This window comes from Amphiura filiformis, chromosome 20, assembly GCF_039555335.1.
Source record: "Amphiura filiformis chromosome 20, Afil_fr2py, whole genome shotgun sequence".
Taxonomy (NCBI): domain Eukaryota; kingdom Metazoa; phylum Echinodermata; class Ophiuroidea; order Amphilepidida; family Amphiuridae; genus Amphiura; species Amphiura filiformis.
In genome coordinates, this window is record NC_092647.1 from 8,791,254 (window position 1) to 8,808,240 (window position 16,987).

Genomic DNA, 16,987 nt, shown 5'->3' on the forward strand with positions numbered 1-16,987 from the left:
TTTACACTGAAAAGGTGTAACTCAAAATTTTGCTCATTTCAACACCAATTTCGATCGTTTGTATTGCCTCATTAAATGACTGAGTGAGCCTTGCAGAACAAAAGAATCGGTTGTGCAGGTAGCTGACTGAATTGATGTATTTTACACCTGATCTTTTCAGTCACCGTACTCCCTCTGTCCATGTTGTTTGTTAGCTTCCCAAGGGATTCCTCGGGCTTTCGCGATTAATAAACTGGTAAATCCTAAAATCAGAATTGTTCAGTATTGAAGTGAGCATTATAATTATGCCATTATAATATGTTGCATTCAACAATATAAGCCAACGTAAGCTTTACTTTTATTGTTACTAATATAATTATTATACCATTGATCATGTTGATGTAATAAATATCAGTATAATTTCGAGTTCAACTGAATGCGTTCATCATGCTTAATAACATATTTCTATTTATCAAAAATCGACTATGGCATAGTATAAGTTTCCAGTGACTATAAAAGAACATGGGAATTAGTGTAGGTGTTCGAACACATTTTTTCCGGGATTGTAGGTATTACCAAAATTAACACACACAATTAATCATACCATCATTCCCGTGGCATTATTCTCAGGCCCAGATTGGTACTCTGAGCCTCCAACACTCAACTGTTGATAACCGGGCAACTGTAACTTTCCGCCACCTCCAGCAAGACCTTCTTCTAAAGAACGACTGAGTAAGGAGTAGGACCCGGGAATTTCTGCAGCTTTAACTTCACTGTCCTTAGGCTGGGGTGCCACACCATCGGCGCAATCATTGACAATATCTTCGTAAAGTTCACTTGAACGGCGGCGTTCCGACTTTGCCGATAGTTCCCGCTGTTGTTGAAGCATTATTTTGTTTTTCACAAGTTCCCGCGCATTCCAGGTACTGCTATTTACCACTTGTCTTTTTGAATCTTTATTCAATTTGCTGGTAGTAGACACAATTTTGAACGATGGCTTCTTTTTCTTCTTTTCAAATGCATCGCTCATACTTCTTGATAAAATTGGTAATTCATCAAGTCCATGCGAGCCAGGCACAGATAACGATACGACTCCTTTACCACTATGCTTTGAAATACCCGGCTTGCTTGCATTAGCATCAGATGAATCGTCATCGTCATTAATAGTCGCCTCCAAAGTATAGTACACTGGGTTTCCGTTCGTACCGGAAGCTTTTGATGGCTGAGCGTCATCGTCATCTGGCGATGTCGGTTCCTCTCCAGAAGAGATCACCAGACGGCGTTCGTCTGACTCGTAGTTATTGCATTTCTTGTCCTTTGGTGGTGGTTGAAAATCGCCTTTCCCCGTCAACTCATAGGTTATGTCATGCATATTTTGTAGAAGGTTTGAAGGCGTAGCACTTCCTTTCAATATCCTACTCTTGTTGTTTTTCGTTTCGGTCGGTGTTTGATCTTGCTGGCCACTTTTGTTAGTGAATCGAATCCCCGGCCATTTTTTGACGAGCCGACGCTGGGGAAGACTATTGGATCGTCGTGGTTTCTTAGGACTCTCTCGACCAATTACATTTTCGTAGTCGACTCTGGTTTCCTGCGGTGATTTCTTAAGAGGTAAGACGATGTTTGGAGAGGAAGCTGAACGATTGCGACTTTCAGCAAAATCCATCTGTGTACGGTTTGCCAAACCTAAAAATAAACGGGAAAAATAACAAAACTAACTTGATAATCCTTTGAAACAATATTAACACCTACTGCAGAAATATTTCAACAACAGTCACATGGCTTGATTATATAAACTAAGAACATAGGAATATCAATCAAATTGGCCGGGTGAAGCAAGGACTTCAACCGTTTGTTAGTGTGGAGTTTCCGCGCGACTATTTAATATTATTGGAAAACCTCCCTCATGTCTCACTACAGCCTCGCTACACCTGCTACAGCAGCTTTTTCCTTCTATCCCACAATGCACTATTCCAGGGGGTATGACGTAGTTCATCAACCTCATAGATCGTGTGCATCTGATGGTCTTTGCCAGGCCTTTGCAATTAGTTTGTCTTAATATGGGCATACTGATTCCATATATGCGGATTATCATAAAGGCCATCGATGTTACTAATTATGCAATTATTGAATACACGAGTAATGCAGTTACGGAGCGACGCAGAACATCTGTGTAAGAGATTCTGAAACGGACGCCGACAAAATATCACTGCGTGTCCCGTCATTAGTTTTTCACCATTAGGTCTATATATAAAATGTATAGAAAGTTAGGTTTCAATAGCAGGAAACTTTTTTTGGCGACGACACCATGTCCATAAGGCATCTAGAAATGTTGATTTTTGCCCCCGAAAGGTGTTCGTGATAGCGCGCCATTATCGTGATGATCGGGGATTCCTTTTTTGTGATGAAGGCACCAGCCGAAATGTCCGTATTCCAGAATGTAATGAACATAACTCTGTACTCCCCCGGGGAGATGATGTATTTTGCGACACTCATACCCCCCTGGAATAGTGCATGATGGGAATGAGGGAAAAAGGTCTATAAACATAAACACGCCTTAAACCCGGCAGGGCTGAGGCGGCCGACTTCCATTCTAAAGTAATTGTCCCGCGCGCAGGGTATCAAAGCAAGGGTTAATATAACAATTTGTGACATCACAATATAAATGGCAGTTCAAACAACCCGAGGCGTGTCGGAGGGGGAGGTTGGATGTCATGGATCAATATATCCATTATTCTTGTCCCGGAGAGTGGAGCGAGGCTGTAGCTGGGATGTAGTGGAGCTGTAGTGAGGCTGTAGCGAGAGTGGAGCGAGGCTGTAGCTGGGATGTAGTGGAGCTGTAGTGAGGCTGAAGCGAGAGTGGAGCGAGGCTGTAGCTGGAATGTAGTGAGGTTGTAGCGAGAGTGGGGCGAGGCTGTAGCTGGGATGTAGTGGAGCTGTAGTGAGGTTGGAGCGAGGCTGTAGCTGGGATGTAGTGGAGCTGTAGTGAGGCTGTAGCGAGAGTGGGGCGAGGCTGTAGCTGGGATGTTGTGGAGCTGGGGCGAGGCTGTAGCTGGGATGTGGTGGAGCTGTGGTGAGGTTGTAGCGTGAGTGGAGCGAGGCTGTAGCTGGGATGTAGTGGAGCTGTAGTGTGGTTGTAGCGAGTGGAGCTAGGCTGTAGCTGGGATGTAGTGGAGCTATAGTGAGGCTGTCGCGAGAGTGGGGCGAGGCTGTAGCTGGGATGTAGTGGAGCTGTAGTGAGGCTGTAGCGAGAGTGGGGCGAGGCTGTAGCTGGGATGTTGTGGAGCTGGGGCGAGGCTGTAGCTGGGATGTAGTGGAGCTGTAGTGAGGTTGTAGCGAGAGTGGGGCGAGGCTGTCACCTAGGTTTCATTATCATTGAGGTATAGGACTTTTTATTTTTTTGGAGGAGAGCAGATAGGGCAACTACTTGATTATATTTCTACATGTTCATACTACATACTCTGAAAATTTTAGAAAATTCGCACGAGTCCGTTTTTTTAAATCACATTTTGTTCCTAAAATGGGGTTATAGCGCCCTCAACGGGCACTCTCTCCATAGGGCTACATGTAAAGACCAGTTATAGACAAATGGCCCTAAAATAAAACGGACTCGTGCGAATTTCCTCAAATTTTGCATATGATGTAGATTTAACATCTGGAATGTAATGCAAGTGATGCCGTTGCTGCTCTCCTAAATTCATTTTTAAAATGTCCGCCCCAGACCAAGGTGAGCTGTAGCTGGGATGTAGTGGAGCTGTAGTGAGGTTGTAGCGAGTGGAGCTAGGCTGTAGCTGGGATGTAGTGGAGCTGTAGTGAGGCTGTCGCGAGAGTGGGGCGAGGCTGTAGCTGGGATGTAGTGGAGCTGTAGTGAGGCTGTCGCGAGAGTGGGGCGAGGCTGTAGCTGGGATGTAGTGGAGCTGTAGTGAGGTTGAAGCGAGAGTGGGGCGAGGCTGTAGCTGGGATGTAGTGGAGCTGTAGTGAGGCTGTCGCGAGAGTGGGGCGAGGCTGTAGCTGGGATGTTGGAGCGGTAGTGGGGGAGCGAGGGGGGCGAGGCTGTAGCTGGGATGTAGTGGAGCTGTAGTGAGGTTGTAGCGAGTGTGGCGAGGCTGTAGCTGGGATGTGGTGGAGCTGTAGTGAGGCTGGAGCGAGAGTTGAGCGTGGCTGTAGCTGGGATGTAGTGGAGCTGTGGTGAGGTTGTAGCGAGAGTGGAGCGAGGCTGTAGCTGGGATGTTGTGGAGCTGGGGCGAGGCTGTAGCTGGGATGTAGTGGAGCTGTAGTGAGGCTGTAGCGAGAGTGGAGCGAGGCTGTAGCTGGGATGTTGTGGAGCTGGGGCGAGGCTGTAGCTGGGATGTAGTGGAGCTGTAGTGAGGCTGTCGCGAGAGTGGAGCGAGGCTGTAGCTGGGATGTTGTGGAGCTGTAGTGAGGTTGTAGCGAGAGTGGAGCGAGGCTGTAGCTGGGCTGTAGCGGAGCTGTAACGAGCCATGACCGAGGTCCGAGGAATTAAACCTACTGTGTCTGACAACATGGTCTGAGGACTTCCTATACCTAAATTTGAATGCACATCAAAAATTGGTTTATATTTTACTAAATAACTAAATAATGCATGTGTAGTCCCAACTGCTTAAAATCACTACAATAATGTCAGTGAACGATGATCAGACACACATCTGGAATATATATCTCGTGTAGGCCTATTTGGGATATATTTCATCTCATTTCCCGATTACAAGAAATCTATAGGCTTAACCTAATAGGCATAAGCCATTCAAAAGTTAAATTGTAGTTCAAAATTTGAAATCACAATCTCACATTATATTAATTTGATTGTATTTTCATGATAAATGAACATTTCGATTTCAGTTGTGAGCAGTGATAAGCTTATTGCTTTCCTTATACTACTCATTGTTGGGGATTGCACTAGCTTTCCGGAAGAGTTCACTGTTTCGATTCGGATAATACTCTCTGTACTCTGTGCCGGGGATATGTACTAATGTAACCTTAAGGCGAGTCGGACAGGACCGTCACTTAGGGGCTGTGCAATAATTATGAGCCCGGGAAGGTCAAATTTCTGAACGGCCCGCCAAAAATCGCTTGCCCCCCTCTCGGCCTGCCAAAAGTCGCTTGCCCCTTCTCGGCCGGCCAAAAAATATCCCCCCCCCTTGCACATGCCAAATTTTTGGATCCCAATTTGCAAACCTATTATGGTCTATAGACCTTTTTCCCTCTTTCCCATCATGCACTATTCCAGGGGGGTATGAGTGTCACAAAATACATCATCTCCCCGGGGGAGTACAGAGTTATGTTCATTACATTCTGGAATACGGACATTTCGGCTGGTGCCTTCATTACAAAAAAGGAATCCCCGATCATCACGATAATGGCGCGCAATCACTAATACCTTTCGGGGTCAAAAAACAACATTTCTATGCCTTATGGACATGGTGTCGTCGCCAAAAAAAGTTTCCTGCTATTGAAACCTAACTTTCTATACATTTTTATAGACCTAATGTGAAAAACTGACGGGACACGCAGTGATATTTTGTCGGCTTCCGTTTCACTTTTTTTCCGGAGATGAAAATAAGACGTCAACAGAATCACAGATGTTCTGCATCGCTCCGTAACTGCATCACTCAATAATCATGATAATTGCATAATTAGTAACATCGATGGCCTTTACGATAATCCGCATATATGGAATCAGTATGCCCATATTAAGACAAAATAATTGCAAAGGCCTGGCAAAGACCATCGGATGCACACGATTTATGAGGTTGATGAACTACGTCATGCCCCCCTGGAATAGTGCATTGTGGGATAGAGGGAAAAGGGTCAATATATAAATGTTGCGAGCGCAGCGAGCATGAAAATAAGCATATTAAAGCGTTTCCGTACTGTTTTCCGAAGCCTTTTTAGAGCGTTTTATTTAAAACGCGCCCCATGAATGTGTGCCAAAATCGCTTGCCCCCACCTCTCGGCTCGCCAAAGATTGTTTGCCCACCCCCCCATTTTCGGCTCGCAAAAATTTCTTCCCCCCCATTTTACCCTCCCCAGGGCTCATAATTATTGCCCAGCTCCTTAGGGGTTCCAATAATTTTGCACGGGGCGCAAACTTTCGGATGCTGACTTTCTCTATAAAATTTGATAAAATTGGGTGCTTTACGCCCAATGTTTGTTGGTATCACTATGAGTTTAAAATATTAGATTCTCGTTCAATATTTTAAATCTAGCTCGACCAATAAATATAGGCTCAATCGATCCAATTTTATATATATCGTAAAACACTCAAAGAGTACCCATATTTGCCCAAATTGGGTGCTTTTAAGGGCACTTTTGCCCAAGTGCGCTAAATTGGGCGCATTGTTTCCACTGAAAGCATCGATAAACCAAAATCGCTGAAAAGATACCGCAAAATCGTGGTACACCTTCAACTAAGAAGAACCCCTTCTCCCATCTCCCGAAACCTAGAAGTGTTTGCACTGTTTTACTTTGGTAAATTTACTATTTATATTAAAAAGAACATGTAATAATTTTGTGTGACCATTTACGTCGAGCTTCGATGATATACAGCACTAATTTGTGTGTGATTATAATAAAAAAATATTATCAAGTTCTGCAAAATGAAACATAGCTCAATCCTAATCATTACTTCAGTACTAACTGGAGATAAAAGAAAAAATTCACTAGTTTACTAATTTCTTGAAAAAAAACCCCACAAAAATGCATTTTTGGTATGTTTTCTCACAATCGAGTCACAATAATCAAAGACTAGGAACAAGTCTAAGTATTCAAAATCTTGAATATATAGCAAAATTTTCACTTTTTTGTGGTTCTTTAATTAAATTATTGGTTATAAAAATGAAACATGTCTTTTCCAAAAATTAGAATGCATAAATTGAAATTAGACTTCGTACAAGTCTTTAGACTTGATTGTCACAGCATGTGAAAAACAAACTAAAAATGCATGTTTTGGCCATGAATTCATACATTTGGCCAAATCGGAAATTTTACTTTTATTGCCAGTTAGAACTAAATGAAAGATTAAGATTTAGCTACGTTTTATATCACTTTCATTTGGCAAAACAGGATAATACTTTTTCATTCAAAAAATGAGTGCTGTATTTTTTTTGGAATAGACCCCGATTGAAGTGAGAAGAAATTTGTATTATATCTTGAGTTTAATAGCGGTAGAGTTTTTAAAATTCCCATATAAGTTTCACCAATTTTTCTAAAGATTTTGGGACAACCTGTACTCTACGTATATTAATTATGTACCGGTTTATACAAGTCACTTTACCTGGCAAAGGTAATTGTTGTGTAGTTCCCATGTCATACTGTTCGGGTTTAACTTTCCTGTAATATAGAAAATAGAACAGAGAATTATTATCGTATAAAATTGTTGATAAATTAAATTGACTAGTTTATTATTATTCCATCGACCGTCTGTCGGTCTGGGGTTGCAAGTGCAATTTCTCGGAACTGTTAAGGTGTAAAGTATTGTGATTAGGTGGAGGGGTGGCAATTGGCGGTCTTCAAATTCCACTAGGATTTCATCGCAAAATAATTATGCTAATTTGGTAGTTCATATGCATAATTTTGCATACATTATTTTTTTATTATTGGTGTGTGAGGTGTGTGTGGTGGGGGGGGCGCCTGAAAATGATCACTTCCGGGGACATTTTCGTGTGTTTAATCACACAACCGGGGACATCTGCCAACCGGGGACGTCCCCGGTTGTAGAGACTATACCACCTGCATCCCCTATGGCTAAAAAGCTTTAAAATGCAATAAAAAAACCGGGGACACTACACAGGTGTGGGGTCATGACCCCAAATGGTCAATTATTCCATCAAAAAATGTTTTTGAAATCGGCCATTTTGTCCCCGGTGTGTCGATTAAAAACACACAATGTACGTGAGTGTCCCCGCTTAATACACAAGTCGGGAAGGGGTGTGTGTGTGTGTGTGGATTTTTTCCCCCCAGCTCCGAGTAAAATCGTCCGGTTAAAATGATGCATGTCAAGGTAGTGGTATTGCGGCCCGACGCTTTGCGTCGAGAACCGCGCAACCCGAGAACCGCGAAATCCTAGTTTGAGTGTAGATTTATTGATCCATCTAGATCGGTACATGTTTGGACTGATGCACTCTACATAATAATTCAGGGTGTATCAGTACAGTGGTATTTTAGGCTATGGACCTAGAGAATTTTGTCGGCAAAAATTGACTGTTGTCGTCAAAACCATGTGATTGTCGGCAAATGTAGTTAAAGCTAGGTGTGATTGTCGGCAAATTGCAAGAGTAATATAAAAGGTGAATGTGTCACGACATTGCGCCGTTGTTACGTAATAGACCTATTTCCATTGTCAATATTGTAGTATAGTTACTAATTTAAAAAATCGGTCAAAATCGAATTGAATCGAATCCCCCACTTTTTAGATTCTTGAGCGCCGTCTTGGCTAAAAAAAAATTTGGGTCTACAATTCACAAAATATTTCCGTCGGCAAAACATGCTGAACACACCCCGAATCATATTGGTCTAGCGACGCCCCTGGTTCAGTGTCGGAAGGCTAAAATATAAACTGAATATGCCTACGGTAACCAAATTATTGGATCGTTGTCACTCGACATTAATGATTAGGTTTGGTGTGCTTCTTCACTAAAGAAGGACTTTCAACATTTGAAATGATGTGCCTTCGCAAAATAATGGGAGTGTCACGTCTCGACAGGATCCGAAACACCGCCCTTCGCAAAACCCTCGAAATGGAATTTACCATCCTGGACAGAATCTCAACAAAAAGACTCCGGTACTTCGGCCATATACAGAGAATGCCATCATCACGTTTTCCTAAACTAGCATTTGAGGCACATATCCATGGCAAACGCCCAAGAGGGAGACCACCAAAAAGATGGAGTGACTGCCTGAAAGCCGACTGTAATAAAGTAAACATCAGCTCTTTGGTCAGCGCTAGCAGGCTAGCTCAAGATAGAAGGAAGTGGCAGGAGATCATGAAGCAGATCACCCCAAGTTGGAGTGAACGCCATAGGTCAAGGTAGGTCAAGATCAAGGTCTTCGGTAAACTACCACGAATGTATAAGTGTAATAAACAAATAAACAATTCAGAAATGAATTGTTATTTATATTAATTGGATTAGTAAACAAAATGCAAATTGTCATGTGACAGTGTGGTTTTTGACTTTTTGCGGGAGTTAGGGGGTTAACCCCATGATTCAAACCAAAAAAAATTGCAGCTCCTACACCCCCCCCATTCCAATGAACGTACCTGTGAGAACAATGGCAATCATCTGCCTTTTGTTCCTTGCCTTGTCGCATTTGTCGAATCAAATAACATGAAGCCACGACACTCCCCATTGCTAGAAAGAGCGATATCCCTACTATCACTAGTATTGCGATTACCACAGGAGTAACAATACTTCCCACCACTGTTGGCATAAAAAAAATAATAAATATGTACTTGTAAGCCTACAAAAGTAAAACTATAAAAAAACTTAACATGTAGTGAAATTCATAGAAGAAATGTAAAATATATATAAACAACTTAAAACATGTAATGAAATACATAGACGTAATTTGCTCATTTTTTTTTAAAAAAAGAGCAAAAACATATTGCGTTTTGTGAAATTGTAAATCAGGAAGGAAAACAACAGATAAGACATATTCAATATTGTTTCCACAGCAATTAACAACCCTCAATAGTAGATTATTATTATTATTTTTTTTTATTATTTATTATCTTTACCCAGGGTATACCCGAATCAGCTTAAAGCTGTTCTAACCGGGGCCCTGCAATATACAATTAAGTTACAACAATATTAAAAGACACTCTTATAAAATATAGTAATTATACATAAAAACACATGATTTAGATACAATATACAAACAATTATGGCACGTAATTTCATATAATCATAGGTATATACAACTTTTAAAAAACATCAAATCAAGCGAATATGCAATCTACTTTAGATGGCTACTTTTATACATTGTCTTAAACGACTGAACATTGACAGCATTTCTAGTAGGCGGGTCAATATTATTCCACAACTTAACGCCACTATAGCTGAACGAAAATTTAAAAGACTCGATGTCAGTACCATGAACAATGGGTGGAAGAGCTAGCAAATCAGCTGCAGCTTGCCTCGTAACACGAGATATCCCACCTTATGATCGGATTCACCATAAGAGGAAGATAGTGCTGGGTCACTCCATATCAAATCAAGGAGGCGCCCCACCTGACCCCCCCAGATTTGCTTTATATTTTAGTCATATGTTGTACCTGTAAAAATATTAAAACCTGCAAATTTGAGGTCTGTAGCTCTTACGGATTTTCTGTGGCAGCCATTTAAAGTTGGAGTAGGGGGTCTAAATTTGGACCCAAAAGTTGCCCTTTAAATAAATTTCATCTTTGGGCGTTTGTGCCTTCTTTATAAAAAGAAAGAGAGGTCTGAAACTTTGCATACACACTAACTGCATGCCCATTTTGTCAAAAAATAAAAAATAAAAAAATTCTGTAATTGCGCGTTGTGTCACGGGCTCATTAAATATGCAAGAAAAAATGTAATGTTTTGTAAACTGGCAAGTTTAGCCCCCCTAAATTCACATTTTTTGTCAGATTAATTATTTTTGTTGTCACCGATGCTATATATAGGATAAATACAATGCATACCCAAAAATTGGGGTCACAACTCATTTACATTTCGAACAGCGCCCTCACGAAGATGGAATTTATTGCACATTCAACATTTTCAGGGGCCCAAAGTCGATGTGGTCCACCTTCAAAGTTTATAAAACATCACTTTTATATAACTACAAGTCTTAAATTACAACTTTGCTAAGTCCCAGTAATTGTATAGGTTGACTTCATATAAAATGACAAGCCCAAAGTTAACCATTTTCTTATGATTGCATGTAGTGCAAAAGGGTGCAAATGTGCCGAATTCGGAAGGTTGAAAGTCAAATTGACCCCAATATTGAAAATAAAATGGAAATAAAAGTAAATAGGGCCAATAACTATGCATCTAGTCATTTATTTTCAATATTGTGGCCATTTTGACTTTTAAACCTTCCGAATTCGGCACATTTGCAGTACATGCAATCATAAGAAAACGGTCAACTTTAGGCTTGTCGTTTTATATGAAGTCAATCTATAAAATTAATGGGATTGAGCAAAGTTGCAATTTAAGACTAGTTGTCATATAAAAGTGATGTTTTATAAATTTTGAAGGTTGACCACATCGACTTTGGGCCCCATGAAAATGTTGAATTTGCAATAAATTTCATCTTCGTGAGGGCGCTGTTCGAAATGTAAATGAGTTGTGACCCCAATTTTCTGGGTATGCATTGTATTTATCCTATATATAGCATCGGTGACAAAAAACAATTAATCTGACAAAAATGTGAATTTAAGGGGCTAAACTTGCCAGTTTACAAAACATCTTCGTGAGGGCGCTGCACTCCAACTTTAAATGGCTACCATAGAAAATCTGTATATATTGAAAACGAAATGGAAATACAAGTAAATAGGGCCAATAACTACTCATCTAATCATTTATTTTTAATATTGTGGCCAATTTGACTTTCAAGCCTTCCGAATTCGGCACATTTGCACTACATGCAATCATAAGAAAATGGTCAACTTTGGGCTTGTCATTTTATATGAAGTCAACCTATACAATTACTGGGACTTAGCAAAGTTGTAATTTAAGACTAGTAGTTATATAAAAGTGATGTTTTATAAATTTTGAAGGTGGACCACATCGACTTTGGGCCCCCTGAAAATGTTGAATTTGCAATAAATTTCATCTTCGTGAGGGCGCTGTTCGAAATATAAATGAGTTGTGACCCCAATTTTTTGGGTAGGCATTGTATTTATCCTATATATAGCATCGGTGACAACAAAAAATAATTAATCTGACAAAAAATGTGAATTAGGGGGGCTAAACTTGCCAGTTTACAAAACATTATATTTTTTCTTGCATATTTAATGACCCCGTGACACAACGCGCAATTACAGATTTTTTATATTTTTTATTTTTTGACAAATTGGGCATGCAGTTAGTGTGTATGCAAAGTTTCAGACCTCTCTTTCTTTTTTAAAGAAGGCACAGACTCCCAAAGATGAAATTTTTTTAAGGGGTAACTTTTGGGTCCAAATTTAGACCTCCCTACTCCAACTTTAAATGCCTGCCAAAGAAAATCCGTAAGAGCTACAGACTCAAATTTGCAGGTTTTTAATATTTGTACAGGTACAACATATGACTAAAATATAAAGCAAATCTGAGGGGGTCAGGTGGGGCGCCTCCTTGATTTGATATGGAGTGACCCTGCTTCATAATTGGTAAAGTAGGTAATGGGGCTACGCATCATGAATATGAACAAATTAATAAACACAATGGGAAACGATTGCTCGCTACAAGAGGAAACTGAATATAATTAATATTCAGTTTATCCAAAGTGTTAGAATTAAATACGACAACAAATAAAAACAAATAGGCTACCAGCTCCCACTCATAAACGGCGGTTAAAACTGGTTCTAATGTGAGCATGATATACAATTATTACATAAGTAGACAAGTGAAGGAGATCATTACTGATGCTTAATCGTTTCCCCAATACAATATAAGTAATAGGTAATGAGGCTACATCCTGCACAAATACAAAATAATAAACACAATGGGGAACGATTGCTCGCTACAAGAGGGAACTGGCAAGGAGGCTCTCCACACTATTTGGTTCTTTATCGCTACAAGAGGGAACTGGCAAGGAGGCTCTCCACACTATTTGGTTCTTTATCGCTACAAGAGGGAACTGGCAAGGAGGCTCTCCACACTATTTGGTTCTTTATCGCTACAAGAGGGAACTGGCAAGGAGGCCCTCCACACTATTTGGTTCTTTATCGCTACAAGAGGGAACTGGCAAGGAGGCTCTCCACACTATTTGGTTCTTTATCGCTACAAGAGGGAACTGGCAAGGAGGCTCTCCACACTATTTGGTTCTTTATCGCTACAAGAGGGAACTGGCAAGGAGGCTCTCCACACTATTTGGTTCTTTTAAAAGAACCATAAGAAGATGTTCAGGCGATCTGTAGCAAGATTCTAAATGCTCATTAAACCACTTGCCCTCTTCGCCCCTGGGGAGTGCAGGGGCTCGCAACATCTTCCTGTGGAATCATGCTGATTTTGATTTGATCCTTCAGTAGACCAAGGAATGGGCATACAAGTTTGTCTCTCGCAACACAACATCTACTCCAGTGGAACTGTTATCCAGGGAGATTGAACAATATCTTCAGAAAACACCCCATGAAAGAGTACCCTCCAAGCTCAGTTCCACCAGATTCAACCAGCCATGGTTTAACACCTCGATCTACCAAACGGATCTGTCGAAGGAAAGCAAGGGCTTTCAAGAAAGCTAGAAAGACCAACAGAGACCGTGATTGGAGGAGATTTAGGCGATTGAAGAAGCAGAGCCAAATTACCTGTCGTCAGGCCTACAACAAGTACCTTCCTGACATAATACGCAGTGAACCTGGTGCAAGTAAAAGACTGGGGCCATTATCAAAGACAAGCGTTGTGATCAAGTTGGTATTGCTCCTCTAAAGGAAGGTAATCATCTTTGCAGTGACCCAAAGACCAAAGCCAATCTGCTGAATAGCCAATTTGCACCAGTTTTTACCAAGGATGATTCGTCAACTCTATCTGATCTTAGACACAGCACTCATCCACCAATATCCAGATCACCAATCAAGGCATTGTCAAGTTGCTGAAGAATCTTAACCCATACAAGGCTTCTGGTCGATCCTGACGGTGTGCCTGCCAGACTTCTGAAGGAAACTGCGGAAGAGATCGCTCCAGCCATCTGCCTCCTCTACCAAGCATCCCTCGACCAAGGATCTCTCCCATCTTCGTGGAAGTAAGCAGTAGTTCCCATATTTAAGAAGGGCAGCCGATCGTCATCAGCAAATTATAGACCTATATCTCTCACCACCATTCTGTGTAAGCTATGCGAGCATGTGGTCCATAGGGCAATAATCAACCATCTGTCTGAACAGAAGATCCTGTCCGATGCACAGCATGGCTTCAGAAAGAGAAGATCATGCGACACACAGCTAATCCTGACCATCAACAACCTGGCCAAGGGGATCGAAGAAAAAGGACAAACAGACATGATATTGCTGAACTTTGCTTAAGCCTTTGGTAAGGTTTCACATATGCTTCTTCTGCACAAGCTCCAGCACTACGACATACGTGGACCTACTCTTCAACCCGGAGGGGGTTCTCCCTGGACCTGGTTGAAGGTATACGGGGATGTGCCACGGTTTTGGGGTACCTTTTGAGCAATTTTGGTATATCAATGGGTGGGTTTTCAGTGGAGACCAATGCGCACAATTGGGCGCATTTGGGCAAAAGTGCCCCTAAAAGAGCCCAATTAGGGCAAATTTGGGTGCTTTTGGGTGTTTTTTGTGAAAAATTGGTATACTGATGGGTGGCAAAACCAGCAAAAAGTAGGTATAGAGAAAATCAGCATCCGAAAGTCTGCGTGGCACATCCCCGTAAATTTTTTTTCGAAGACCCCCCCCGGGCTCTTCAATGGGTTACGGACATCCTCAGCCACCGAACACAGCAAGTCCTGGTTGATGGCCAAATCAGCACTCAAGCCAATGTGTCTTTACACGTACCACAAGGCAGCGTTCTGGGACCGTTGTTCTTCTTGGCATTCATCAACGACCTACCGGACTGCGTAAATAGCTCGAAAACCCGCCTGTTTGCTGATGATACTGCACTTTACAAGACGATATCGTCCCATCATGATGCTTCCTTACTGCAAGAAGATCTCAATGGCTTATGTAATTTCACCCAGCCAAATGCCAGGTGGTGCGTGTTACCAAGAAGTGGAAACCAAACACCTTCTCCTACAGCATTCATGGTATCACTCTTGAAAACTTGCAATGGTAATACATACTCCCGGACATATTCAAAAATGATTCATATTCTTTGAATGTGCATGAGTCCTGACACTGGGGCACGTTGGTGCAGCGGTCTAAGACTTCCACTCATACTCACGAGATAGCTCGAGGTCGTGGATTCGAATCCCCGCGACATCGACGTGTTGTGCACTTAGATCGTAGGCCCTTGACCATGTGGCCTTTCCCCATCCAGGTGTACAAATGGGTAACGGCTTTATTCAATTTTAACAGTCATGCTGCGGACACTATACCCCGGGGCCCCGCATCAACATTACATGGTGGAGTCTGGTCCAATCGCTTCCAGCCTATGCACTAGAGGTTCGTTCCCTTACTCTTTATACCTTTATCTGACAGATTATTGTGATCCCATTATTTGGTTCTCTAAAAAGCCTGTAGAACCATGGACAGTAGAATTCTCTCTACTCTCTATGGTAGAACACGACATGTTTCTAAGGGTTTTCCATTTTCAAGAAACATTGAGAGTTCAATTGCAAGGGTTACAACGACAGTAGTTCCCCTAGTTCCCCCTGGAATTGCGAGCTCTCTAATAAGGCTATATGCCTACTGGATGACAAAGTGTTTCTTACCTATGTTACCTGCGAGATATTCCAGACATGTACCGCTCTCATTCCTGTTAGGATAAAAACAAAAGGAAACGTTAACAACCATGGTGAAGAGGACAAAAAGATTATACTTTATCGAAATCGACTTACCTACTTGTAGAACATGTACGATTTCATTCGACTATTTTCCTATTGGATTTTCTAAATTTTGCAATCGATTGAGGGCACGTGCCCTTATGACGCTACGCCACAGTTTGACGCCTATCACTACCAGATGAAAATATCAGATTTTTCTGTAGATATCAAATCATTGAATATATGAACGCGTACCTTTACAAGATTTTGTACTTATTGGAGTTTGGACATTGTATGCCTATTTGAAGGGGTACGGAAAGTGCGCGAAAGCGTAAGTACTCGTCATTTGTGCGTTAAAGTAAACCCTAGCCCTAACCCGTAGGCCTACCACAAACCAAATATTCGGAATAGCTCCTGTTCTTTTCAATTCAAAATACCGCTCCTTCTTTTCTCCTAACGGGTTGGCCCGGATTAATGCTCAATTTCCAGGATTTCCAGGCTCTGTGACAAGCTTGCCTAAACAGCATCGCCCGTATAAATTGCGACGTAACGTATGAGGGTATAAAGTCACAACTTGTCGTATTTCACATGTGTGCTTCCTAATTATCTTATCTAGGCCTATATATCATTAGTATTTCCTCATATTTAGAAATCAAGAGACACTTACCATTTCGAACACTCCAATGTCACTTTCAAAGTTATATTGGCCATGGTAATACCAGATTGCCAACAACCAGATAACACTGTTGAAACCAAGCGACAATAGTCTATTGTCTTTAAAAGCCAAATCAATGGGCTTGGTATAAAGCTTGCTATACATATATAAGTCGAAACAGTTCTGTTTTCTCGACAATACGCGGCTGATATGCCCAATTTGTATTCAATTATCAGGTTCACTTTCGTCAAGATACGACGTTATCAAATATTTATATGATATAGTCAGATAGTGAAACAATGTCGTGTCACGCTATGCGAGAGTCACAACTCTCACTTGTGTGTCCAGCAATATCGAGTACTTGGTACAACGCTTGTTATTTATCAGGGTGTAGATACCGTCCTTTATTTTATACTCCAACGAAATGTTTCTTCCGCATATAATAACAGCACATTGTGGTGATATTAATAATTCCAATAATAGTATACAGTGTGTCACTATCATCCAACTGTTTGGTGTATCTTAGAAACAATTGGTGATGATTTTGATGACACTGGTTTTCAGTTCATTTATTGTTTTCCTGTTTCCTGATTACAAACTAGGCTGGGTTTGGTTTTCTGCCATACGGTGGGTCGATCTATTATACTCCTACATGATGGACTTGGGTTCAACGGATACACGATTTTTCATCATGATATGTTACCATGGTATCCTGATTTATCAGAATCACATGCTTCTGGA

The 16,987-nt window shown here is 41.3% G+C and overlaps 1 protein-coding gene across 1 annotated transcript; it reads right to left on the reverse strand.

Moving 5' to 3' along the window:
- Positions 1–22: 22 nt before the first annotated feature.
- On the reverse strand, positions 23–16,364 carry LOC140142826 (uncharacterized). Its single transcript, XM_072164836.1, has 5 exons — positions 16,259–16,364; positions 15,541–15,584; positions 9,254–9,413; positions 7,271–7,326; positions 23–1,662 (listed from the first exon to the last, which is right to left on the reverse strand). The coding sequence occupies exons 1-5, from the start codon at positions 16,300–16,302 to the stop codon at positions 578–580; spliced, it is 1,389 nt and encodes a 462-aa protein (XP_072020937.1). The 5' UTR covers positions 16,303–16,364; the 3' UTR covers positions 23–577.
- Positions 16,365–16,987: the final 623 nt, after the last annotated feature.